The sequence below is a fragment of the Sphaerodactylus townsendi genome, linkage group LG13 (assembly GCF_021028975.2).
Source record: "Sphaerodactylus townsendi isolate TG3544 linkage group LG13, MPM_Stown_v2.3, whole genome shotgun sequence".
NCBI classification, from domain to species: Eukaryota; Metazoa; Chordata; class Lepidosauria; order Squamata; family Sphaerodactylidae; genus Sphaerodactylus; species Sphaerodactylus townsendi.
Window position 1 is genome coordinate 14,190,874 of NC_059437.1, and position 26,456 is coordinate 14,217,329.

A 26,456-nucleotide genomic window follows, 5' to 3' on the forward strand; every position below is an offset into this window, starting at 1 on the left:
TCCTGCGCTTTTCTCCCCTCTGCCGGCCTCCGGTGCGCGCGCGCCCGAAGGTCGCCGGAGAGCGCGCGCAGTGGGGCCCCGACGGGAGCGTCGCCTCCCCGGCCCTCCTCACAGCTTGTCCTGTAATACGGGCCCGGCGGGGCCATGGAGGCCGGCGCCGGGAACAGGACCCTTTCCGTATCCTTCTGCGGGAAGGGAAGGGATCTGGCCGGGAGGGGAGGACTACTTGGGGTTTACTCGTAAGGGATCCCCGCATTGACTGATGGGGGTGGGGCTCCAGGAAGGAAGGGGGACAGGAAATGTTGTGGGAGAGGCTAAGGAGAGGACCGGAGTATCTGGGGGTCATTGCTAGGGTGGTGGCGCGGTCAGAGACTCAAAAGTGGGGAGATCTGGGTTCCGCTCCCCAGTTGATAATGAGTGTTGCGTTGACTTGAGTTTTGGTTTTGGTATCCACTTTCAGGATTTGTAGGGTTAGGAAAGAGGCTTAGCTCTGAATGCAGAGTCGTGTTGGAGACGAGGGGGCCTCTGACCGTGTGCAGAGGACCAGCGTGGTGTAGTGGTTAAGAGCAGGTGGATTCCAATCTGGAGAACCGGGTTTGATTCCTCACTCCTCCACCTAAGTGGCAGAGGCTTATCTGGTGAACCAGATGTGTTTCCGCACTCCTACATTCCCGTTGGGTGACCTTGGGCTAGTCACAATTCTTTGGAACTCTCTCAGCCACCTTGAGTCTCCTTACAGGAGAGAAAGGTGGGATATAAATCCAAACTCTTCTTCTCTCTGCCACTCACGAGTTGGGGCTCTGTGGTCTAGAGTTTGGAGAAGGCTTCCCAGTCATAGTTGTGGGTTTGGGCCTTTCACAACCCTGCTGGGAGAAGGAAATGGGGTGGAGAGATCAGTGCCACTCTGAGTTCCTTGGAAGGAGAGAGAGCTCTTTAGCTCTCCTATTCTGCAGGCCAAATCGTTGTTCATTTTGCAAGGGATTACGCTGAGCTCTGTGTGCCATGAAATGTTTCACCTTGTGATTTCTGCTGAGAAACAGACTAAGCTGTGGGTTTTTCCTAGTCGATTGCCAGTGCTTGTCGCTATGGAGCCTAGAGAGGGCTTAACATGAGGTGTCATTTGGTCCTGGAATGCTTATGCTTGGGGAATACGTTGGTGATGCTTGCCCTGGATTGTGCTGCAAAATCTGTTGAGGACAAGGGAGCCCCTTTCCATTTGCAGAGCATCTTCTCTTGGCCACTTAATAGCTGTATCTCAGTGAACTGGAATTTTGGGACAGGTTTCCTTTCCAAGCAGCTCATAGCTTTTGGCATTTAGACAGGCACAATCCTTGTACACCTTTAGTTTTACCTTAATTATTAGGGTGGAGAGAAAGGGACACTTGGAGGAAACATTTGATCTTCAGCAAGAGGCTTGAATGTCTCCGAAGCTGCTGAGTAGCCAAATGCTGCTCAGTGGAGGGAGGGCAGGTCAAACAGTGATGCTGAGAAAAGGGGTGGTTGATGCCATATCGAGAGCTTTGACAGAGTTGGCCTTGATGCAGCAGGCTTTCCCCCTCCCCGCTTTCCTTAACTGGCCCTCAGGGTGTGGAGGTGACTGCAGGCCAGCGAGTGGGATGTGAACTGAGTTTGCTCCGGCGTCGTGGGGAATATGAGTAAGTTTTCATTAAACTGTGAAGATTCATCTTCTTCTCTTACATTTGTACCAACCAAGAGGAGTCCCATCCCCCCTAGTTTGGGGGAGATACAGGGAGCAAAGGACAGGACTTGGACAGCTCCCTGCATGCTTTGTGAAGGGTTGTATGTTGTCGTGGAGCTCTAGCTTGACCAAAAAACCAGTCTCAGGACACAGAGTAGAGAGACAGACACCCTTTACAGGACTGGCAGAAGAGCCGCGCTTCCCAAGGCAAGTGGGCTACAGTGTTGGTGTCACTTTGGTGGATGGCAGCTTCTTGGGTGAAAACTGGTGCAAAACCACTTCCCTGGGTTAACCTTTGTCTCGTATCTGATTTATAAGGAAATTGTGTATCATTTGGGACCCCAAGGGAGCAGTGGCAGATGTCTGTATGAGCGGCTCTGGCTCAAACCCTGCTTGGTGCAATGTTTGTTCAGTGATCTTGGATAAGCCTCTCCTGGCATCCTGCCTCAGGATTTGTGTGAGGATACCGTGTTTCCCCGAATATAAGACAGTGTCTTATATTAATTTTTGCTCCCAAAGATGTGCTATGTCTTATTTTCAGGGGATGTCTTATTTTTCCTGTGTTCTGTTCGTCGGGCATGCTTCCAAACAAAAACTTTGCTATGTCTTACTTTCGGGGGATGCCTTATATTTCGCACTTCAGCAAAACCTCTACTATGTCTTATTTTTCGGGGATGTCTTATATTAGGGGAAACAGGGTAACAGAATGAATAACTTGCCCAAGAACAGCCATATAGATTCTGAGTTTGAAACGGCACTCTCATATTCAGGCCCACCTCTTAGCTGTAATGTGTCTTGTTGAAGCAATTTGCTAGATTCCTGGAGTACTGCATGCATCGTCTTTCTTCCTTTCGTCTGAAATCACCCCAGGCCTGATTCTCTATGCCATAGGTGTCAAACTCGTGGCCCTCCAGATGTCATGGACTACAGTTCCCATCATCCCCTGCCAGCATCATGCTGGCAGGGGATGATGGGAACTGTAGTCCATGACATCTGGAGGGCCGCGAGTTTGACACCTGTGCTCTGTGCTAATGAATGTGATGAGATGGAGCTTTACAGCAGGTTCACCTGCCAAACGCTATTATTCCAGTGAACTTGAAGAATTCGCAAAGAGGCTCAAAGTGATTCCGAGTACAGGAAAAGAGCTTCCACTTAAACATTAGGAAGAACTTCCCGATGGTAAGGGCTGTTTGACAGTGGAATACGCTGCCTTGGAGTGTGGTGGAGTCTCCTCCTTTGGAAGTTTTTAGACAGAGACTGGATGGCTTGCTGTCCAGAATGCTTTGATTGTGTATTCCTGCATGAACTTGGTGGTCCTTGTGGTCTCTTCCAACTCTATGATTCTAGGCCTTATCCAAAACCTCAGAGGAGAATATTTTCCCTACCTTATGTACAAGTTATGATATCTGTGGGGCAGGATTTCAGTATGATTTTTGTCTTTTTGGAAAGGATTTGTTGTCCCGTTCTGCTCATTTAATACACTGTTACGTGATCCTTTCCTTCTTTCACAGATTGGTTATCTGTTCCCGAGAGAAGGAGCCCCCTGTCCAAGAGAACATTCCCATCAACAGCCGCTTTAAATGTGTACAAGGTATCAGGCCTCCTCATCGTCTTCATCATGGCAATTCATTGCTTCCCACTAGCAAGGAGGGATAAAGCCAGTGAGCTGTCCCTCAAGCTTCAGTAACATGTGGTTCTAAACTGGCATTCTGGCTGGACACAGGACCCCTGGGCAGACTTATTTTTATAAGCATCTGTAATTGGATAACCAAGTGTTTTGCATCACACTTTCACACATTCTTCTGCTGGGTAGTTCAGTCCCAATAACTCTAAACTGAACCTCTAGAAGCTGCATGCTGCAGGGTTTCTGTTGCAGAGATCCCAGATCTGGGTGCTGTGCTGCGCCAGCACGTGGGGTCTTCCCATGGTTAGGTCAGGTGCAACGTTTCTGGATGTTTGTCTTTCTGTAGGCGCTCAGCAGTTTCCTGATCCTCTTTTTTCTTCTCTTCCAGAGGCTGAAGAAACTCTCCTGATTGACATAGCAACCAATAGTGAGTCTTTTCCAGCTGGTTCTATCAGAAATAGGCTCTGCCTGTCACTGACGTGTCATCTTTCCTACTTGACTCATCCTAGCCTGGGTGTCTTTGGGTGGTGGTTCCTTCGGCAGCCACTGGGAAAGCTTTATGAAGGCCGAGGAAGACAGACGGGTCCTGCTGCTGGTCTTTTTAGTCTTGAGATTTCCTCTAAGGCACAGGTGTCAAACTCGCAGCCCTCCAGATGGATGGGGATGATGGGAACTGTAGTCCATAACATCTGGAGGGCCGTGAGTTTGACACCTGTGCGGGTCTAAGTCTTCTTTTTGAAAACACAGGTGCCCATGCGCAAAGCACATCCCTTTCTTTAAAAAGCAGGTGATAGAAAATAAGACAAACAATCAATGATTTCGTTTTGAGGCTCAAAGTACCCCAGGCACTGAAAATGCTCGTTGATAGTTTCTGCCGTGCAGGATTCAGACTCTGAAATTCGTAAATGATGTTTGCTTGTGCAGGAGTGCACCCATGTCATTACAAAGTAAGGAGAAAAGCAACCCTTTGCTGTTTCTTAGTCTTGAGTCGTCAGCAGCCTGCGATTGATGCCGCAGGGAGTGAATGGCTTCCTTGTTGTGATCGTAAGAGAGGGGTGCCTGCTTTTTCAGTAGTTGTGTGCTGTTTGTTGAGGAGAACGAGGAGAATGCACTACTACTTGCAAATAACAACTTATGCTTGTCTCTTGTGATGTGTGACCAGGCTGTGGGTCAGACTTGGATTGTGATTTCCCTTATTTCTTGAAGGGAAGCACACACAAATAGGGGGGCTCCAGAGAGAAAATATTGAACAAAACCAGAAATGTGTGCTGCCTTTGCAATGGAGGTATAAATATTGGGGTCCTACAAAGCTGCCCTGTACTCCTTTTGTGGGTTGCATTTTAAATTCTACCTGTCCCTTTAAGGGATCCAGCTATTCTCTACTAGCCTGGAGCAAAAGAAAACATTTTGAGGCCAAGTTGCTGACAGATCTAAGTTACTTCATTTCCTAGTTTTTGCTGATGCCTCTGTAATTTCTGGGTCTGAATCTCATTTTGACTTTAAATCTGCCCCCATTTCCTTTAAAGCGTACCAAATGTTTTCATTCTCTTGCTTATTAATTTATTTATAAATTCAATTTTTACCCCATTATTCCCAATAAATTGGGCTCAGCGCAGCTTAAAACAAAATAACAACAATTTTAAATTGCATTTGATACAATGAAAACCCTTGATTAATAACTGAATGTTGCCCTCATATATACAAAAATGGAAAATAGGGGCCAATCAGAAAGAAGAGTCACAGCCAATCCATTAACAGGGACGATGGGAAATAAGAAGTAAGTTTAAACAATAATAAGGGAGGGCAAATGGGATTTGCCACAAATGCTGGATCTGAAGTTGAGTTGTGCAGATTTGCAAGGGAGGAACATCCTAGTTTCATACAACAGTGTGATGTATGAGAGGAAAAGAAGCACTCCCAATCTAAATATATTTTATGTGAGCGTCTTTGTTGATTGTTCTGGATTGAATCACAGAGCAGAGATCAAGTACTCGCATTCTGTGATGTGTAAAGCACCACTTGGGTTCTGTTTGGTATTAAAACCTCATTTCAATAGCCTGTCCTGTGCAGGGGGTGCACTGTTGTTAAGAAATGTACCTTATTTCAGAATGTTGTTAAGAAATGTACCTTATTTCAGAATGTTTCGTTAAAGCAGTCTTCCTTTTGCTCCATAAAGGCCCACGGAACAGCTACTTACGGTGCAGTCCTAAGCAGAGTTATGTCCTTCGAAGTTGGTGATATCAGTCTGCTTAGGATGGTACAGCTAATTGCCCGTGCACTCTCAGTCAACCCAAAGATGAGTCTTATGCTGTGCCAAGGCTTTCATATGTCTTTTGCAGCACTAAAAAAATAATAGAAAGGGAGTGTGTATTTTTATGGTGACTCGTTAAAGACCTTTTAAAAGTGTGCTGTTCTATTATTTATACAGGGGTGTTGATATGTATAGCTCTAGGCAGAGCACTGGGAGACAGGTCTCTACTCTAAGGAGTTACAGTTTAAAGTTTGCCATAAGGGAAGTGGAGGGAGAAGGAGAGGGAGGCATTCTTACGTTCAGAAGGGGCGGGGAATGGAACTAAGCCACTGTGAAACAAACCTTCAGCGGGATTGAAGAGGGATTGAAACAGTGGCATTTGGCAGGCATCTTTGGAGTCCCTTTGGGAGACTTTCTGTGAATGTGTGTACAATATTATTTCCATCCTTGTTTTATATATAATATAGGGAAAAGGCAGGTAATTTCAAGCGATTCATATTCTTGGAAGAGATTGTGTTTACCTAGGTGTGGCTGTTTCTCAGTTCAAAGTCCACTCAGTATGATGTCTCTGAGAACTTTATACAGGTATCTTTTTCCTGTGGGCAGTGTTTCCTGAATCAGTGTTTAAAAAACAAACAAGAATCCCTGGCTCGTTTCTGTGCTTATACAAAGTTCATCTCAAGCTTTTGGTTGACCCACCATCAAGGCGTTAGAGATTTCCAGCAGCACTTCTGTTTTGGGAGGTTGATATTCTTTGCAAAGTCTGGCTGTTGAATCGCGTTGTCTCTTTGGCTTACCCATGCAGTGCCACATTTCCTGACATGTGTTTTTCTTCTGTGTGTCTGAAGCTGGCTGCAAGATCCGGGTGCAAGGTGACTGGACAGCGGAGCGTCTTTTTGAGTTCCCAGACGAGGAGCAATGCTTGGGGTTCTTATCTGAGGTGATGAGAATTCAGAAAGGTAACCCATCATCCCAATTCTGACTTGGACCCGTGGCGTTGTCAGTGGCCAGTCTCTGACCCAGCTGTTTCTCTTTGCAGCCCAAACTAAAGCGCCTTTCCCCGATCTTGCGGACCATGCCTCCTGGCACCAAGTTAAAGGCCTCTCTGGGCCTGCTGAGTCTCCTGCTGCAGGTACCAGCCAACATCCTGCTTACATCTGTCATCTTGTGCAGCTTCTGCTTGGCAAATCTTGGGATTCAGTTCCTATTTTTTGGAAGGAGGAGCTAATAGATCATGGCCAAGTAATCCCCTCTCCCCACAATTCTCTAAATACGGTTGCTAAGAAGGCATCATAAAAGGTGCTCTTTCTTGCTTCTCCCTGGCCTCCTGTAATCTGAGCTGTATTCAGGATACTGGCCTCCTTCTTGCTAAGTAAAGTCTCAGTTGGAAGACTTCCAGAGTCCTCCTTAAACCAAGAGGGCACTCTTCTGAATGAATCCAGAGCCAAGGGAAGCTGCAGCCTTTCTTGCAATAACATTCTTATCGTGAGTTTTCTCCAAACAGTTCTAAATCTTTCTCCACATCTAACTCCTAAAGCAATACCTTCTCCTATATGAATCAGCCTGCTTTAGGGGTCCTACTCTGTCAAGTTAGGTGGGGGGCAACCAGGGATAGGGTCTTCTTTGTGGCAGACCTCCCCACAAGGGATGCTCTTCCCATGTAGAATGGTCTGGCACAGTTTCTTAACATTTAGATGGAAGATTAAAACTGTTTCACTTGCTGGGTCTTGTAAAGAAAGAATATGATGTTTACCTTGCTGCTCAGTTGTCATTGTACCATAAACGGTTGTTTGCAGTTGCTCTGTTTAGATTTGCTTTGTCCTTTAAGCTGCCTTGGAGACCGCTGAGGTAGGAAAAGCAGGCTGTGACTTTTTAAAGTAAAGAAGTGACCCAGGAGGCTTTTCTTGTGCCAGGGATTGTGGGATTTGAGGATAACTTCAGTGCCATGAGTTTGGAGAAGAAACGGAACTTGCAGAATCAACAAATGAGTGCCCGCCGAGAGCCTCCTCCCCCACCTCTGCCGCCAAACAAGCCGTAAGTCTCCTTGCAGATTTGCCTTCTGCCCCACCCCCGCCCCAATATCAAGACCGACTTGAGCTCTTTCCCCATTTCCCTTCAGGTGTCTCCGAGAGAAGGAGGCCGTTGTGAGCAAGGACCAGGCCAAAGTCAGCAACACCATGCGCATGCTCTTCGTGCCCGCCACACAATCCGGGCAGAGGGAGGGGCTCATCAAGCACATAATTGCCAAGAGGGAAAAAGAGTATGTCAACATCCAGAACTTCAGGTGAGGGTTTCCCCAGCCGCCACCAGCTCCACAGATGAGGAAGGTGAGCTCCCAAAGGCACCTGGTGGGCCACTGCAAGTAGCAGAGAGCTGGACTAGATGGACTCTGGTCTGATCCAGCTGGCTTGTTCTTATGTTCTTATGAAGCATCTTCCCCTCCTTTTTGCCATTTTTCTTGCACCTTTGCTGGGTCTGTGCTGTGGGAATAGATGGGGCTTCATCTTTCAGGACTCAATATCTAAGGAAGGCCAAGGGAAATCTATGCCCTGGCTGGGTTGCAACAAAACTATTGAGGCCTCAGAGTTATATGTGAGCAACCAAGAGTTCTTGGGATGGGGTCTTGCCTTCCAGCCCGTGGAAGGCCATTTGTGGATTATGCTGCTTTTGGTCATATCCTTACGAGTCTGTGGCTGCTTTGCTCGCCATCCTGTCAAGCAGCTCATCACGTCCTCTCTCTTGCAGGTTTTTTGTGGGGACATGGAATGTGAACGGGCAGTCGCCGGACAGTGGCTTGGAACCCTGGCTGAATTGCGACCCTGAGCCTCCAGACCTCTATTGCATCGGGTGAGGCATGAAGGCTTGCTGGGTTAGCCATTGCGTGGACTAACCTCTTTGCTTTCCCTTGGCCATAGCTGGATTCTTATTGAGATCCATTAGTTAGGACTCTTGCTGGACAAATTAGCTTTGTACTGTAGCGAGGAGAGGAGAATCCCAAGAGTGAATAAGAACGTGAAGCCAAAGAGCCACCTGTTTTTGTCGTTTGGAATGTGGGAATGCCAACCAGCCATCCTCTGGAGAGCCGATTGCTCCCTGGAACGCTGTCAAACATACTGAAATCCATGTTTTGTGATATTTTTTGACTGCTCCACTTGCCAGTTATTCTTTGATTGGATGTCTAGTTACTTTCAATGATTTGCTCAGGATTTCTCTACCTGCTATCAAGTCTGAAGGAATTTTGTCACCTACAGAGCAGAGAAAATTCACAGCAACTGGTGTGGTTTGTTCAGGCCTCCAATAGTGAATGTCAAAACGTTCGCTTGGGATAGCTTGCACCCACCTGCTCTTCTTTTGTGAACCTTGTTTATGCTCTGTTAAATAGGATGCTCACAGTTACCCTGATGGCTCTGAGCAAAGAGAGGGGGACGCTTTAAAATCCGAGACTTAAAATGACCCAACAGAGGAGTAGCATTCTGCTGTCCTGAAGGGGACAGAGCTAACACTTAGAAGGGGGGCGGGGGGAGGTTTGTTCCTTGGAAAGGCTGTGTGGATAGCTGAGGCTCTTGGGAGGTCCACCCGGTGCAGTGGCACGAGTGCCTTTGCCTTGAGAATCCTTTGGCCTTTTAGGTTCCAGGAGCTGGACCTGAGCACGGAGGCTTTCTTCTACTTTGAGTCAACCAAGGAGCAGGAGTGGCTGACAGCTGTGGAAAGAGCTCTGCATGGTAAAGCCAAATATAAAAAAGTAAGTCCTCTCCTTTGAATTGCCAAGAGGTCTGCCCGGGGGAAAAAAAGCCTCTCTCTTTAATAACGGGGTGTTATTTATCAGGGGGTGTTATTCACCTCCTTGCCACGAAAAAACTTCTGCTGCCCCTGGCACCCGTTCCGCTTCTGTTGACGGGACGGGTTTGTTTTTTAGCCCCTCCAGGCAATTAGGAACCCTACCTCCCGCTCCCCCCACCCCCCATCATTTTCAGAAGAAGTACAAAGCTGGGCTTATGCAAACGGATTAGCCCTGCTAGCAGGTCTCTTGTGTCCTGCAGGTGCAACTGGTGCGACTGGTAGGCATGATGTTGCTCATCTTTGCCAGGAAAGATCATCTCGGCCACATCCGGGACGTGATGGCCGAGACGGTGGGCACGGGCATCATGAGCAAGATGGTGAGTCCCTGACGGCGTCGCTCCTTTGATCTCTCTTTGCGTTTGCCCCACCAATCGCCGGTTTCTGCTTTGCTTCCCCCGCCTTGCAGGGTAACAAGGGAGGTGTGGCCGTGAGGTTCGTCTTCCACAACACCAGTTTTTGCATTGTCAACTCCCACCTCGCCGCCCACGTGGAAGACTTTGAGCGGCGCAACCAGGATTACAAGGACATCTGTGCGCGGATGAGTTTCCAGACCCCTGACCTGAGCCAGCCGCAGCTGACGATCATGAAACATGAGTGCGTTGCGAGGGCTTGGTGGGAGGGGCCCGGCTCAGCTGGGGGACTGGCCTCCTCCATTTGAGGAAACTGATGAGTCCTGCCCCTGTTAGCCCCCTTGTGTATGTAGCTGTGTTGCTGATTTATTAGCAGTTGCCATGCTCTTGGCAAGAGGTTCCCAGCATAATGGCCTCTAGCTTCGGTTGAGGCAAGCCAGTCCTAACCCGTTGCAGGCAATTCAAGTTTAACACTTCTTACTGCATCTGGCGGGCCGCACGCCAGGCTTTTCCCCGATCTTGCCAATAGCAACGTCTTGGGGTTTTCTGCCTTGTCTTCACAGCGTTGTCATCTGGCTGGGAGATTTGAATTACAGGCTTTGCCTTCCTGATGCCACAGAAGTGAAAGGTCTGATCAGCAAAAATGAGCTTCAGCAGCTGTTGATGTATGACCAGGTGAGATGTCCGTGTGTGTCCGTGTGTGTCCGTGTGTGTCCGTGTGTGTGTCCGTGTGTGTGTGTCCGTGTGTGTGTGGCTGACGCAACATTTCATTCTTTTTGTTGTGCCTGGAGATCCTAGGTTGCGCAATCTTCGTATCAGTGCTGGTTTAGTAAGAAATACGTCACCAAGGGTGACTGTGGCATCTTGTTGTTTTTTAATTACTCAATTTACCAGACTCTTCCAACACCAGCCCCACCTTGTGGGCAAACTGGAACTTTGTGCGTTAGTTGTGTTCGTTGTTTGCAATTTTGTTCTTCCTATTTCTGTGTCTTCCTGAGGTGGTATATTTGGCCCAGTCCCTCCTAGATTTGTCTAGTCTAGGGATCAGCAACCTTCGGCTCCGGAGCTGCATGCGGCTCTTTCAGCCTTATACTGCGGCTCCGCGTGGCCTGGAGGTCGGAGGATAGCATGGGCATGACCGTCCCGCCTTACAGAGCAGCGCTGGAAGGAAAGGTGAGTGGAGGGGCCGAACCAGAGGTGGCTCTGTGCGTGAGGGTGCTGCTTTTCGCGTCCCCTCCACTCACCTCTCCTTCCAGCGCTCCTCTGGAGGGTTGGAGGGACATGCCCACACTGCCGTCTGACCCCTGGAGGTCGGAGGGTAGCTTGGGCGGGTCCCTCCAGAGCAGCCACCATCCCCCCTCTGCTATCCCTGCAGCCACCATCCCCCCTCTGCCCCACAGAGTCGGGCAGAGGGGGTTTCCCTGCCCGGCGCTGCTGACTCTTTGGGTGGTAAACGTTGCCGGCCCCTGGTCTAGTCTCTTTCTCTTCCATGTGTCGATAAGGAGCGACAAAAATTAGATCACCACAATGGGGGGCAGGGATGGCTCTACCTCCATTTCTCTGGTGTCTTGGCTCATAGAATCTGCAAGATTTTGCTCTGAAAGCGAGAGCATTTAGCAAGCTGTATTGGGTGCTCGACTGTAATCAGCACTGAGTATTGATGTAATGTTTTCACCACAGCTGTTATCAGGCCCAAGGTTTGACATTTAATGCCCAGGTATTTAATCTGTCGCCGCTGAGGTAGCTGGAACAGTTTGGGTCCTTCTGCAGGCCACATTATGTGACAACTGATGTGGGATGCCATCCCTGCTGCTAGGTGCCCCATATCTGATTTCCACAGTGCATATTCGCTCCTTTCTGTGGCATCCACTTCTGTGGTGGCTGCAAATAAGCCTGGTGTTAGAGGGCAGAGAAGTTTGTTGCCATGCAGTTAGGCTTTTTCTTATTTTTATTTTTTATTTTATTGCTTTAGCTGAATATTCAGCGCACTCAAAAGACAGCTTTTGCTGACTTTACAGAGGGAGAGATTAAGTTCATTCCCACGTACAAATTTGACTCAAAAACGGATCGCTGGGATTCCAGGTAAGCATCTCCCGGGCAACTGTTTTGGTTCTCTGGAAATCCCATTGGCTGTCTTTCTCCGTGTATGCTCTCCTGCAGTCTTAGTAGCCAAAATAACATCTGCCAAGCCACATAGGTGGCCTCCTCTTCGTGGCTTCTCCCTGCTGCAAAAAAGAAGTGTGCTGTGGTTTATGCAGCAGGAAGTGGTCGAGGAAATCATTTTGAGTGGACACATTTTTATTCCATCCTTTCTCCAGGGAGCTCAGATTGGCCCAATTCTTCTGTCCTCCTTTTTCTGGGATGTCAGTTTGGCTGAGAGAGAGTGACTGATCCAAGTTTCATAGCGAAGGGCAAGTTCAAATCCAAGTTTTCCAAGTTCTAGTCCAGCACTCTTAACTTATTTACTAAACAGAAGGCCTGAAATGAGATGTGTACTCAAGATTTGTCTGCTGATCTGAGATCACCCCAGGCTTGTTGCTTATGACTTTAGAACAGGGGTCTGCAACCTGTGGCTCTCCAGATGTTCATGGACTACAAATCCCATCAGCCCCTGCCAGTGCAGGGGCTGATGGGGATTGAAGTCCGTGAACATCTGGCGAGCCGCAGGTTGCAGACCCATGCCTTAGAATGTGATAGAATTTCTTGGAGAGCCGGATAAAACATCCCTGGCTACAGTCATGAACCAACAGAAGGAGCAAACAGGGGTTGAGGGGCATTAGAGAACCCTGGTGCCAGTAGGGGGTTGCTATATTTCCTGAAGCCTGCAGAATTGAGGGGCAGCATCTGAGACAGTGACTTGAAATCCAAGGCAGCATGTATGCCTGTACGGCCAGGCAGCGAGGGAGTATGCAGGAAGGGTACACGTAGCATGGAGGGTCTGAACAGTCAGCGGCAGCCTTCTATGGTACGGCAGTTGACCCAGCAGGTGCGGCATCTGCTCTTCTTTCCTTGCAGTGGGAAGTGCCGTGTGCCGGCCTGGTGCGACCGAGTCCTCTGGCGAGGAGGCAGCGTAAATCAGCTCCGGTACCGCAGCCACATGGAGCTTAAAACAAGCGACCACAAGCCCGTCAGCTCTCTCTTCCTCATTGGGGTAACTCTGCCTTTGTGTCTGCCACTCTGAAGTGGCTCAGTTGTGCAGTAGCTTCTTGAAACTGGGCTGTCCTCTGTCAAAGGGGCCTCAAGCGACTCCAAGCAAGCACACCATTTTCTGCAGCATTTGTTTGGCACAAATGATGGCCACGTCCTGGCTTAGCTGTGTCTTGTTTTCAGCACACCCATCTCCCTTTGTTGTGAACGCATCTCTCTCCTCCTCACACCGTATGGAAACAGGCTGAATGGTCTTTGAAAGGTTGTCCTAATTACTGCAGTAGGCTGCTGGGCTTCTCTGGCACTGCAGCGTGGAGCTGTTTTATCAATTTGAGGGCTTAACCATCATTACAACGTTCAGAACTGTTGCCACGCATGTCTCAAGAAGCTCTGAGCAGTCACTGCCTTCAGTACTGGAAAGTACTGTGTGCACTGGGGAGAGGAAGGGGAGATCCAGAATTATGATACCGGTTTCTTATAGGTAAAGGTTGTGGATGAACGACGGTACCGGAAGGTGTTTGAAGACATTGTTCGGATGATGGACCGGATGGAGAATGAATTCCTTCCATCTCTGGAGCTCAGCAGGCGGGAGGTAAGGCCTGAACGGGTCGTCTCCCTCCTCTTAAAAAGAAACTGGAATCCTCTTGAGGAGATCTCTGTCTGGTTGAGAGAGGATACACAGCAGTGCTTTGAATCAGCTCTCTGCATCGTCCCTGTGGTGAAGGGAAATCCTGGGAGGTGTTCCCTCCCCAACTACCACATGTCTTCCTTTCTACTCCTGTTCTGCAGTTTTCATTTGAGAATGTGAAGTTTCGTCAGCTGCGGACAGAGAAGTTCCAGATCACTAACAATGGTCAGGTCACCTGCCACTTCTCCTTCATCCCCAAGCTAAATGACAGCCAGTACTGTAAGCCGTGGCTTCGTGCTGAGCCCTGTGAGGGTTACTTAGAACCAAGTGAGTCTAAAGAGGTGGGGGGTGGGATGCCTTAGGCCAGAGGTGTCCAACCCTGGCCCTCCAGATGTTTGTGGACCACGACTCCCATCAGCCCCTAAGGGGCTGATAGGAATCATAGTCCACAAACATCTGGTGGTCCAGGGTTGGACACCCCAGCCTTCTTTTCCTCTTCTTTTTCCCCCTCCTCTTCTTTTTCAGCTCTCCCATCTTTCTTCCATGGCAGTGGACCTTTCCTGTCTCTGTCCCATCTCCTGCCATTTGTGGATAGGGGTGACAGTCTTAACATCTCCCTGCTTTCCTCCTTACTTCAGATGAGACAGTGGATATATCCCTCGATGTTTATGTCAGCAAGGACTCGGTGACCCTTCTGAACTCAGGAGAGGACAAAATTGAGGAGATTCTTGTCCTCCATCTCGACCGAGGCAAGGATTACTTCCTCACCATCAGTGGCAATTACCTGCCTAGCTGCTTTGGGACTTCCTTGGAAGCCTTGTGCCGCATGAAGCGACCGATCCGCGAAGTCCCGGTCACCAAGCTCGTTGATCTGGTAAGGAGGAGAGGGAAAGCTCCGTGGCATTTCCATGGTTGCTTAATTCACTGAGCGTTTAACCTCCCCACCTGCCTGCTCAGAAAACATCTGCCCCTTCATCTTAGGGGAAAGACTCACATCTGTGCCTCAACCTAAACCGTGGGCCGTCAGTGTTCACTATCCACTTCCCCAGCCACCCGCCTCCTTTTCTGCAAGCTGTTCAAACCTGTGCCTCCTTTTGGTTCTTCTTCATTTGAGTCATCACGGATTTTGTAACCCAGACTTCTCCTTCATATGGTCTGTCAGGTGTATGTGTGTGCGTTATGTGCATGCTTTTCCCATCTTTTGGCCAGTTTCTTAGGTTGCTTCCATTCCCTCCGCCAATAACTCACTTTATCTCTCTCTCTTTTTCTCTGCTCTTCTTTTGCTCTTACTTTCTTGCTCTGGCCTCAGGGAGAAGACAGTTTCCCAGAAAAGGTAACCACCTGTTGAGTCTCTTCAGTGGTTCTCAGGAAGTTTGGGCTGGTACTGTGGGTTGCTCTTAAAGGTCATAGATCAGTGATGGCGAACCTTTTCGAGATCGAGTGCCCAAACTGCAACCCAAAACCCACTTGTTTATTGCAAAGTGCCAACATGGCAATTTTAACCTGAATACTGAGGTTTTCGTTTAGAAAAAACAGTTGGCTCCGAGGCGCGCATTACTCGGGAGTAAGCTTGGTGGTAGTCGGTGGCTTTGCTTTGAAGCAACCGTGCAACTCTTCCAATGGGTGAATCACGACCCTAGGAGGGCTTGCTCAGAAGCAAGCCCCATTGCCAGCAACCGAGCTTACTCCCAGGTAAAGGATTGCGCTTTAGTTCTTCGCATGAAAATCAGTGGGGTTTAACAGCACTTAACAGGGTTACCTACACTGCCTCCCCAAAACTAGGTTTTAGGTTTAATGCTAATAATCGAGCCCAGCGGCCCAGGCCAGCCTAGATGGGGGGGGGGGGGGGCTTTGTTTCCGCGTGCCCACAGAGAGGGCTCTAAGTGCCACCTCTAGCACCCATGCCATAGGTTCGCCACCACTGTCATAGATGCTCCAAGAGTCAGTCGGTTCAGCTGTGACTACACACCCCTGTTTCACTCTAATGCTTTCTGTGTGCATTTAGAAATAGTCCCAGATGCAATGGGTTATTGGATTTTGATCTCACTTGGAGTTTTAGCTTGGGGAAAGAGCACAAGGTGGCATGCTGCATTTCCTTATTTCAGGCTTCCGGGTGTCAGACTTTCCCGGCTGTCGTAAACAATGAGGGTCAGATCTCCCTTGGTCTCTCTGCTCCCCTGTGGCATTGACTTACCCTCCCCTGTGGCTGCCTTTTCTGGTTGTGATGAGTCATTTCAGTACCACCTCTGCTGAAGTCTGCTCCAAACTACTGTTTCCGCTTTCTTCTCCTTTTTTCCAGTAGTATTTTGGGGATTCCAGGCCACAACTGTTGCTCAGCCTTCCACCATTGCCTTGGCTTCTGTCGCAGCGTATTAGACTTACACCACATATCTACATCCGTAATGGAAAAAGGGGCTGTGTGTGGTTGTGCGTCTGCAGTAGCTTCTCGCTTAAAATAGCTTGTCCAAGGAAAGGGAACGTGTGCCTTGAGGGGGCTAAATTGCTATTTGGAGGCAGAGAGGGTATCCAGAGTTCATGATTGAGAGATTCATTCATCAAGACATCTGCTGAATACCACAAATTGACAGTCCAGTAGGAACTGGGGAAGCACGCTCCCCCATTCTTGCATGCTCTCATCCCATCAGTGTTTGTCTTTGGGTCTCAGGAGAAATCCCTTCTGGAGATGGTGCCCCAGGACAGCGAGGACTCTGGTGATCGACCTTTGCACGTTCCTAAGGAGATCTGGATCTTAGTGGACCAGCTCTTCAAGAATGCTTGCCATCAGGTGCGCAGAGAGGGGATCCCTTTCCACGTTGGGTTGCTAGTGACACACAAGGGCGTGCATTCTGCCTGCCTAGAATGGGCATTATGCACCGAGCCTGATCATTCTCAAGAACCACTTCCATACTATGTTTTTGAACGATGGGCTTGTTCTGGCAAGCCACTCGTGATTCCAAAGCAGTACATGCTTACGAGACTTCTGCAAATATGTGAAAGTGGCTTGGAAAACCCATATCTTTAAAACCAAGCAGCAGTGGCGTAGGAGGTTAAGAGCTCGTGTATCTAATCTGGAGGAACCGGGTTTGATTCCCAGCTCTGCCGCCTGAGCTGTGGAGGCTTATCTGGGGAATTCAGATTAGCCTGTGCACTCCCACACACGCCAGCTGGGTGACCTTGGGCTAGTCACAGCTTCTTGGAGCTCTCTCAGCCCCACCCACCTCACAGGGTGTTTGTTGTGAGGGAGGAAGGGCAAGGAGATTGTAAGCCCCTTTGAGTCTCCTACAGGAGAGAAAGGGGGGGTATAAATCCAAACTCTTCTTCTTCTTCTTCTTCTTCTTCTTCTTCTTCTACCCCTTGAAAAGTTACTTCAGCCTTGTTGCTACTTTGATCAAAGAAGTCATGTGGTTCACATGTGCTCCTAAATCATGTGATGGAGGAGAAGCAGGAAGGTGTCTTGCAGGGATGGATGTTTCTGGGTTTTCCTTGGAGAATTTGTAGAACATGGGGTGGGGCTAAAATCTCCCAGCATTTTTTTTTTAGTTATGAGTTTCTGTCCCACACTGTATCACTGGAGCTGAAGTACTTGTACAGACCAGCCTATTGCTGGGTTCAACTTGAAACCCTTCCCCTGCTTCCTTGGGCATGTGTGCATACTTTGGTGCTGTGTGGTTTCCGGGCTGTATGGCCGTGTTCTAGCAGCATTCTCTCCTGACGTTTCGCCTGCATCTGTGGCTGGCATCTTCAGAGGATCATCTGAAGATGCCAGCCACAGATGCAGGCGAAACGTCAGGAGAGAATGCTGCTAGAACACGGCCATACAGCCCGGAAACCACACAGCACCCAAGTGATTCCGGCCGTGAAAGCCTCCGACAATACATTGTGCATACTTTGATTCTTTCTGGCAGGAGGACCTCTTCCAAACCCCAGGTATGCAAGAGGAGCTGCAGGAAATCATTGAGTGTCTGGACACAACCATTCCTGAGACTATCCGTATCCTTCCTGAATTCTGGGGTGGGGCCTCCCCTCATTTATCTGTTGGTTCTGGCCATCCCTAAGGCTTGAGGTCAAGTACAAACAATATTGAGCTTCAGTGAGGCAACCCCAACTCTCGACTTTGCTTAGCAAGTTAACTCCACTCTGCAAAAGTCAACAACAAAATTCTCAGGTTTCTGCAGTTTTCCAGGGAAAGGAATGCCTGACTTCAGCAGTGTGATCCCTGAAAGATTCTCGGTAGGAGTTGTTGCAGGTCTAAGGTCTTCATAGACATCCTAGAGCACCTTGAAAGCCCCAGTGTTTGATAGTCTTTCCTTTTGCTTCCTTCCCGCTTCCCTTGTCTTTTCCACAAGGAATGTTAATGCAAATGTTGTTTTGGGGGGATTAGATTAGACTTCTCTCTAGAAACACCAGACGGTTAAGAACTTGTCTTCTGTGACAGTCTTGGAAGTCTCTGCGATATTAGGCAGAATGTTCCCCTAGATCAGAGGTGTCCAGCTCTGGTGCTTCGGATGTTCATGGACTACAATTCCCAACAGGCTATGCCAGCAGGGGCTGATGGGAATTGTAGTCCATAAACATCTGACGCGCCAGAGTTGGACACCTCTGCCCTAGATCCCTCACCTGGACATGGCTCTTCTGTGCCCAGGGCATATTCTCTACTATAGAGCTGGTGGTCATTCCTATTTAGATTATAGCTGTATTTCAGTTCTGAGCCTGATCAGGAATCTGGGGGGGATCAACAAGAATAGCGAAACTCTCATTATCTCGAGTGCAGGATTAGAAACAACCAGCTTTCCTATTGGTTACATTTGATTTATTTTGCTTGGGGGAGTCACGTGTTCCCCTTCAGTGCCTTCCGGATTACTTTGTTCTGAAGGCTTAGATGGAGTCCAAAGTTAGATGAACAGACTTGCCTGAGAAGAGGGTTGGTAGGAGAAGGCAGAATGGAGGGCAGCAGAATACAATCCCTCCTTGACACGTTCCTGCCAGCTGGCAGTAATCACTCGATTGCTGAAGCCCTGCTGATCTTCCTGGAGGCGCTGCCAGAACCAGTCATTTGCTATGAGCTGTATCAGCGCTGCCTTGACTGTTCTCAAGACAGCCGTTTCTGCCGGCAGGTAGGTCATCAGCTCTGGGTGTGTGAGAGTCAGTGTGGTGTTGTGGTTAAGAGCAGGTGGATTCTAATCTGGAGAACTGGGTTTGATTCCTCCACCTGAGTGGCACAGGCTTATCTGGTGAACCAGATATGCTTCTGTACTGCTGCATTCCTGCTGGGTGACCTTGGGCTAGTCACAGTTCTTCAGAACTCAGCCCCACCCGCCTCACAAAGTGTCTGTTGCTTGTAAGCCACCTTGAGTCTCCTTACAGGAGAGAAAGGTGGGATATAAATCCAAACTCCTCCTCTTCCTCCTCCTCCTCCTTATTACAGTCCCCTGTTTCTGGCTGCAGATTCCCAAGTTCTTTTCCAGTCCAGTTACTTGAAAACCTTTCTACACCACGGAGTGAACTTGCAGCGCGTTCTATGTGCAAAGGACACATACCAGCAAGCTCTTCCTTCCCTCCCTACTCCCTCCCTAAAGTAGATGCACTGAGCTGTCCCGTTTCTGCTTTGCAGGTGATCTGCCAGCTGCCCCGGTCCCACCGGAATGTCTTCCGCTACCTGATGGCATTCTTGCGGGAGCTGCTGAAATATTCTGAGGACAACAACGTTAGTGCCAACATGCTAGGTAAGCACTGGGGTGGGCTGTCTTAGGAGAGATCAGCCTCTTGCCTCTGCCTTCCTGGTGTTCTCATGTGCATGGGGTTTTTTTGTTTCCCTGCAGCCACCCTCTTTGCCAGCCTCCTTCTACGACCCCCACCCAACCTTTTGGCAAAGCAGACCCCACAGGAGCGCCATCGGTCTATCAACTTCCTCCTTGTCTTCCTGCTGGGAGCGGATGACTACTAAAGGTGCCAAAGTGTGGACTCCAAGCCAGCAGGGTGGCAGCTTGGAGCAGGGGAGAGGGAGGAAAGGAGAGGCCTGGCCTCTCTTCCCTTCTTCCGTGTTTACGAAGATGAGGCAGCTTCCCAGTCTTCCTGCAGGGGGGGAATCCATCTCGCTGTACCTGAGCCCCCTTCCCTGTGCTTCATCTTTTTTTTTGCCAGCTTTTCTCCTGACCCAAACACAACTGCCAACCCGGTTTCCCCTCAGGCTGGAGATCCTCTTGTGGTTGAAGGAGGCAGTCTAATCCCTGGGAACTCAGCCAAGGGAATGGCCTTCTTGCTGCAGCCAGGGGTTTGCTGGCGGTTGACCTTACTGCAGAAACACCACATTTGCACACACACAAACCCCAGAACCATCCTAGTAAAATATTTGTTTGATGCTCTCGCTAGATATGAGGCTTGGAAAGGGGCCTACCTTGGCCTGGAATTGCAGGGAAGGAGACTTACTTTCTCTGCCCTTGGAACCTGGTGCTGGTCGAGAAGAAGCAGGGCAGCAGCTGTGACGTGACACACCAACTTCCTTGCCTCTCTGTACAGTTCAGCTTTCTGTCCTTTTCCTGTCCTGTAGAGTGTGTGGCACATGGTCCTCGCCCTGCTGATTTTCCTAAGGGGCTCTAGTTCTTTATGAAACACTAAACACTGCCTAAGGGGGAGGGAAGAACGGCAAATGGGGGGAGACGTGCCTCAACTCAGGGCCACGGACGGGCTCTCTGTTGAGCGTCCCTCCCTCTTTCACAGTCCTGCACTTTGTCTTTCTGTTTGTCTGTCCTGGGTTGCTATATTTAATGGTACCCACTTTCTCCTTTTTTAAAAAAAAAAAGCTGTATAATTTATTGGGAAACCTGTTTCAAAATAAATCTTCATTGTGCAATGAGTGTCCCATTGTCTGTTTGAGGAGGACCAGCTCTTGTGGTTGCTGATCTTCCTGTCCTTCAAAAACCCATCTAGGTGGTTTGAATACTGCTTCAGAGCAGTATATCCCATAAAGTACCCCATTGCAGGAATTATTTTGTTAATGGTGGGATTTGTATGAACAGCTAAATCAAGTTCTACAAGATGACCTACAGGTGGAGCCAAGAGACTGCATCTTTCTTTACAGCAGGCATTTTGGAGCTGCCTCTCCGGCTCAGTAGATCTTCGGGGCCGTGGAAAACGGGTCCAAATGGCTCTTTGGGTGGTAAAGGTTGCTGACCCCTGGTTCCAACACAAAGATATATTCTGCTAATACACAAGCCTCAATATAAAGTGTACAGTGTGTTTATTGTGCTAATGTGATTCCTAAACATCCACTTATCACTATACCTAATGGACTACCACTATATACTATTGCAAAAATCAAAGCTTATTACCAAGTTGGTTTCCTAGATCTCCAGTTTTTAACCATAAATGTTTTCTCTCAGGGGAGCCTGAATTTAAAATAAATACATACATGTCAATCAATGTATGGAGCATGTGTGTTTTGCTTGAATTCAGTTTCTTCTGCCTTAGTTGCACAATTTTAAGTTCCATTGACATTTCCTGCGTATAGTTATTGCACATTTTATCCTGCCCTTTGGAGGAGTTCGCAAGATTGTTTCGCTTGCTTCCCCCCATTTTGCTGTCACAGCAGCCCTGAGGGCCAGGGAGAAGTAAGTGATTCAGAGTCATCCAGTGGGCCTGTTTGATGAAGCAGTTAAGGGCACCTGCTTGCGAGGCTGCTCGCGTCAGTTTCCTGAGACTCCATTGACGGTGCCGTGTGGAAGCTGCCAGGTCTCTGATGAGAGGGTTAGAGGTTAGAGCTTGCAGCTGCACAGGACATGGATGCATGTAACAGTGGAAAGGAACCTTATCTGAGCTTGGAGCAGGCAGCTGGGAGGGCAAAGGAAAACAGATGCTGTCTTGACATTTTCCTGGTACATTCCTGTGCGTGTAAGAGAGAGAGAGCTGCCTGCAGATTCAAGGCCTAGTGTTAGTTGTGGGAATAGAGTGTGTCAGCATTAGCTGGAAGACAATGGCTGTGAACCTACAAAGTGGTGGTACCCTCATTTCCCCTCTTGAGAAGCTCCTTGTTGAAACTTTCAGCAAGCCTTTATTGGCATAGACAACAGTACAACAATAGTAAAAAACTGATTAAAAAACATATACAGTACAGGAAATAAATGTTGTGGAAGGAAATCTACTGGCATTTAGTAATCTCCAGAAGAAAGTCTGCCACTATCATACAGAGAGAAGGATCAGGATTGTCCAACAAGTAGTGTAATCTAAATAAATCGGGGAGATCGGGTAAATGTAAAGGAGTAAGATTCACATACTTGGATCTGATTTCCTTTAATCTGAAACAGTTTAATAATTGGTGGGCCAGAGATTCAACTGAGCCATCATTACACGAGCACGATCTATTAGTCTTTTCTTGCTTGTTAAATCTGCCATGTAACAAGGCAGAGGGCATAACATTAAACCTGGCGAGCATTATGGCTCCTTTGAGCAGGGTTTATTAAGCAATACAGGTAGTGTGCCAAATGGCCCTGTTCAAATGGGAGAGAAAAATACAGGGGGAGCACGTTTTCTTGGCTGCAGTGATTAGGGTAGAGAGCTCTCTATCCAATAGTTGACCTTTTAATTTTCTATAAGCTTCTGAGTAGGACAAAGGGCTCCTTATTGAAACTGCCCAGATACAAGGTGTTCTTTTCTCTTCATGCCCCTCCAGTCAAATTTTGTCACCACTGCTTTGGAAAGTCAGACATTCAGTTCCCTTCTTCCCTGTTCCCTTTGCGAGCTGTGGTGGATTACTTCTGCCCTGCATATTTGTTGACCACACCATGCCGTTCTTTGCAGTGTTCCTGTGTTTCAGAACCCAGTCTAGGCCAAGTGGCTTGAATATATTGATATTTTGAAAACATGGGTATCATTGGTCCCATCCACCTGCTTGGCACAAATGGCTGATCAGACAGCTCTTGAAGGAATCAAAGATAATGTGGGAGTAATGAGTGTGGCTGGAGGTGCAGTGATTGAAACAGGCTGAAATTCAAAATGGGAGCTAGGAAGACTCCTCTAGACGCTTTAAGAAGCTCACATGGGCAATGAAAAGCACCCAAATTGAACAGGTTAAGTGCTATAAATACCTTGGCCTCTCATTCTCCTTTAACCTTTCATGGGCAACCCAGAGGAAGGCCGTTCTCCTAGCTACATCTAACAGTATGTCAGCATTACTACGTTTCTTTTACAGCTGTGGCCATTCCTTTATCCCTCCTGCCCTCAAATTTTTCAATGCCAAAGTCGCCTCGAGATTGCTTTACGGAGTCCCAATTTGGATTCAAGCTATTAACCACTCCTTGAATTCTCTTCAATCCAATTTTTTTCATAAGATAACTGGACTCCCAAATTGCGTGCCCTATGCAGCCCTTTGTCTGGAGTTAGGTCAAAACTCCTTGGAATCAGCCGCTTGGCTGAGGGCTTTTAGATTCTGGCTGTGAATTCATTTTCTCTCAGACTGTAATTCCCTGGTCCACCGTCTGCTCTCTGACACCCATTCCAACCCCTGGTTTTCCATAATTGAAGAAAAAATGGCCTCTATTGGACTGTCAGTGGATTCACTTTGCCCTCTGTCCTACTCAGAAGCTTATAGAAAATTAAAAGGTCAACTATTGGATAGAGAGTTCTCTACCCTAATCACCGCAGCCAAGAAAACATGCTCCCCCCTGTATTTTTCTCTCCCATTTGAACCGGGCCACTTGGCACACTACCTGTATTGCTTAATAAACCCTGCTCAAAGGAGAGCCATAACGCTCGCCAGGTTTAATGTTATGCCTTCTGCCTTGTTACATGGCAGATTTAATAAGCAAGAAAAGGCTAAAAGATTGTGCCCATGTAATGATGGCTCAGTTGAATCTCTGGCCCACCAATTACTACACTGTCTCAGATTCAAGGAAATCAGATCCAAGTATGTGAATCTTACTCCTTTACATTTACCCGATCTCCCCAATTTATTTTGATTACACTACTTGCTGGACAATCCTGATCCTTCTCTCTGTATGATAGTGGCAGACTTTCTCCTGGAAATTACTAAACGCCAGTAGATTTCCTTCGACCTAACATTAATTTCCTGTATTGTTTATGCTTTTTAATCCATTTTTTATTATTGTTGTACTGTGGTCTATGCCAATAAAGGCTTGCTATTGACTATAATGCTTGGAAGACTCTGGTTAATTAGATATGCAATAAATAGGCAACCCCTAAGGACTTGCAGAGGTGGTATCTCATTTTCTCCTGTACCCCCTTCTCTGGCAGTATGGTTTTGGCAGGAGTAACAGCACCCATGGATACCATGTTGGGGACCTCTGCTGCATGCCACAGTTTGGAATTAGATGTGTGATATTTGGGTTTGGATAAATGGAACGTCTTTTTGGTAAGAATAGGGGCAATAGGAAGGAAGGATTAAAATAAGGCCTAGAAGTCATGGAAACATAGCAACATGGTGCAGCAGCAGCTGAAATTTGCTCTCCCTGCCCAGATGCTCTTAGCCATTTCAGACTTCATTCCTAGTTCACGAAACTTGGAAACTTCCTTTTAAAAATCTGAACTTATTCTTAATTTGTACAGCATCTATACAGTCCTGATCACTTACTTAATTCCTTATATCAAATCTTTGCAGTGCTGATTAAAGCAGCATACATAATACAAAGCATTTAGCAAGCAGTATACACATGCCTTATCATGATAAAACAAGGTAGGAACTGATAAAATGTCTTTAGTGGTGTCATACATTTTGTGGGTGGGGTGGTCCCAAATGCAAGGAGTAACTTGTCCGGCTTTTTTCTAGCTCACGTCCTCTGCTAAACTGCAATTGCGCACCTGCATCTACCACTTTTTCCCTAGCTACTTTGCATAGAAGGGTGAGGAGGAAGGGGTCTTATGAAAAGAGAGAAAATCTTAATGAAAACATCAGCCACCCACACACAGTGGAAGATTTTGGCTCAGTGCCCAAATCACAGGAAGTAGCACTAATGCACAGACCTTATGGATGGGAAGCTACACGTCTCGGAGCTGCGAGGGGGCTGAGCCCAGCGTCTTCAAAGCTTGCCACAGGCAAGGAAAGGACTTTGGAAAACTGCTGATAAAAATCTCCACCTGCAAAGTCTTGAAGTAGCTGTGGGCAAGCAGCCAAGCCATGCAAAACTTTCCGGAGATTCCAACATTCCCTGTGGGGTTCTTGGGACTGAGAAGGAAGTTCCATGCCCCTACTTCCTGATTTATGGCTGATTTAAGGTCAGAGTGCAGAGAAAGTTGGCTAATCATGGAAAGGTCTTTCTGGATCTCCAGTAGTCCTGTGTCCTTTAATTTAATTATTCAGTTTATAATCTGCTCTCCTCAACCCATGAGTTCACTGTCCAGGGCCTTCCATGGCTGTAATTCACCAAATGCACTCCGGTACATTCACTTGAGGGTGGCAAGAAATATGTCCATTTGCAGTCATGAGGTTTTATGTTGAAAGTGGACCATAGCATAACCCAGCAGGGAACAGTTGCTCCAGCAGAACTGGGAGGCTGGGCTCTCTGGATTTCTTTGACAACTGTTAAAATTGGTGAACGTTGATCTGTTGTAGGCTGGCCTGAAGTTGCCTAGGTGAGAAACACATTTCCCAGTCTGTTCTTAGATACTGACATTTCTCCTGGTTCTCTATATTTATTAAAATCTTGAAGTGTAAAGGACAGAAAAACCCGAACATACAAAAATTGCAGTGAGAAAGCGAGTTACATGTGGCCATAAAACAAAAATGAAGTACTGTCTAGAGAGATGAAAATTTTGTAGATAATGACTATTGAACTATTATCTTACAGTTCTAAATTAAATTACTTTTACCTCAGCAATCAAATATATTGGAAGAAAGAAATATAGCTTATGGTTCTTCTGTCTTTCTAAAGTATGGTGAGGGTGGGGAGGGGAACTATTAGGAAAAAAGTCTTATTTTCTTTGTGTTCAAACAGCTCAGACCTGAGAAGTTAATTGATGGATGATTGTAACCTCCGATATGGTAGGTTGTTTATCTAATCCCAAATTCATGCAGTAAGCAATAAGCAAAAAGAAAAGATGGTTTTGTGAAGAAAAAGGAAGCCCCTGTTCAAGAAAAAAACTATAAAACCAAACTGGTTATTTTACCTAGTGGCCAGTTTGACATTTTGTCCCATTTACAGTGTGTAAAATTTATCTCCTTGTTAGGATTGCCTGGTCCCCCCAGTAGTGGCGTAGGAGGTTAAGAGCTCGTGTATCTAATCTGGAGGAACCGGGTTTGATTCCCAGCTCTGCCGCCTGAGCTGTGGAGGCTTATCTGGGGAATTCAGATTAGCCTGTAAACTCCCACACACGCCAGCTGAGTGACCTTGGGCTAGTCACAGCTTCTCGGAGCTCTCTCAGCCCCCCCTACCTCACAGGGTGTTTGTTGTGAGGGAGGAAGGGCAAGGAGATTGTAAGCCCCTTTGAGTCTCCTGCAGGAGAGAAAGGGGGATATAAATCCAAACTCTTCTTCTTCTTCTTCTTCTACCAGCCAGTCTCCTGTACACTGCTTGTTAGACTCAATGGTAGCTTTTCTGGCTTCTACAACGGCCAACAGTGTCTTATTTGGCATCTTGGCTTTTCCCTCAAAGAGACATACCCATGTTAGTATCTTCATATCTCTGTGAGAAAGATTAGGATGAGAAAGACCATGAAGTAACAGAAGATTTGATGTCAGGGGGATTCCCTTGTCCAATCCTTCATGAACATGTTCAATCCTTGGCTTGCAGTTCTCCTTCATTTTATATCCCCTCAGCAACCGGCTGCAGACTGGGGTGAGAGTCAATAACTGGGCCCAAGGTGACTTTGTGGGGCTTGAGCCTGGATTTCCCTAGTTTCCATCCACTGTTCCATACTAAATTTCACTTGTAACTGCCCCACACAGGCAACACCTCCCCACCCCACCATGT

At 47.7% G+C, this 26,456-nt stretch overlaps 1 protein-coding gene and 1 long non-coding RNA gene across 3 annotated transcripts in view; one reads left to right on the plus strand and one right to left on the minus strand.

Moving 5' to 3' along the window:
• OCRL (OCRL inositol polyphosphate-5-phosphatase) lies at positions 1-20,389 on the plus strand. 2 transcript variants are annotated; one of them, XM_048514010.1, is made up of 24 exons: positions 1-177; positions 1,585-1,655; positions 3,211-3,290; positions 3,712-3,750; positions 6,423-6,533; positions 6,614-6,706; positions 7,488-7,608; positions 7,694-7,858; positions 8,320-8,421; positions 9,202-9,316; positions 9,615-9,731; positions 9,821-10,008; positions 10,328-10,439; positions 11,737-11,846; positions 12,780-12,915; positions 13,393-13,503; positions 13,701-13,866; positions 14,178-14,413; positions 14,849-14,872; positions 16,205-16,324; positions 17,445-17,529; positions 18,526-18,653; positions 19,151-19,262; positions 19,359-20,389. In XM_048514010.1, exons 1-24 carry the CDS (start codon positions 145-147, stop codon positions 19,481-19,483), a joined length of 2,700 nt encoding a protein of 899 aa, XP_048369967.1. In that variant the 5' UTR covers positions 1-144; the 3' UTR covers positions 19,484-20,389. The 2 variants fall into 2 exon arrangements, with proteins under 2 accessions (XP_048369967.1, XP_048369968.1); XM_048514011.1 differs by lacking the exon at positions 14,849-14,872 and having other exon boundaries at positions 2-177.
• LOC125442572 overlaps positions 15,624-26,456 on the minus strand; it is a 15,302-nt gene continuing 4,469 nt past the window's right edge. Inside the window, exons 2-3 of the long non-coding RNA XR_007246015.1 lie at positions 20,601-20,605; positions 15,624-15,634 (exon numbers count right to left, since the gene is read on the minus strand). This is a non-coding gene — a long non-coding RNA (uncharacterized LOC125442572). The remainder of the gene's footprint in view (positions 15,635-20,600; positions 20,606-26,456) is intronic.

Bases quoted from the DNA above. Each gene is read 5' to 3' on its own strand.
- OCRL (XM_048514010.1), top strand. From the start codon at position 145: ATGGAGGCCGGCGCCGGGAACAGGACCCTTTCC. The intron at 6,534-6,613 runs GTAACCCATCAT...TTCTCTTTGCAG, and splicing joins GGTGATGAGAATTCAGAAAG to CCCAAACTAAAGCGCCTTTC. The intron at 11,847-12,779 runs GTAAGCATCTCC...CTTTCCTTGCAG, and splicing joins ACGGATCGCTGGGATTCCAG to TGGGAAGTGCCGTGTGCCGG.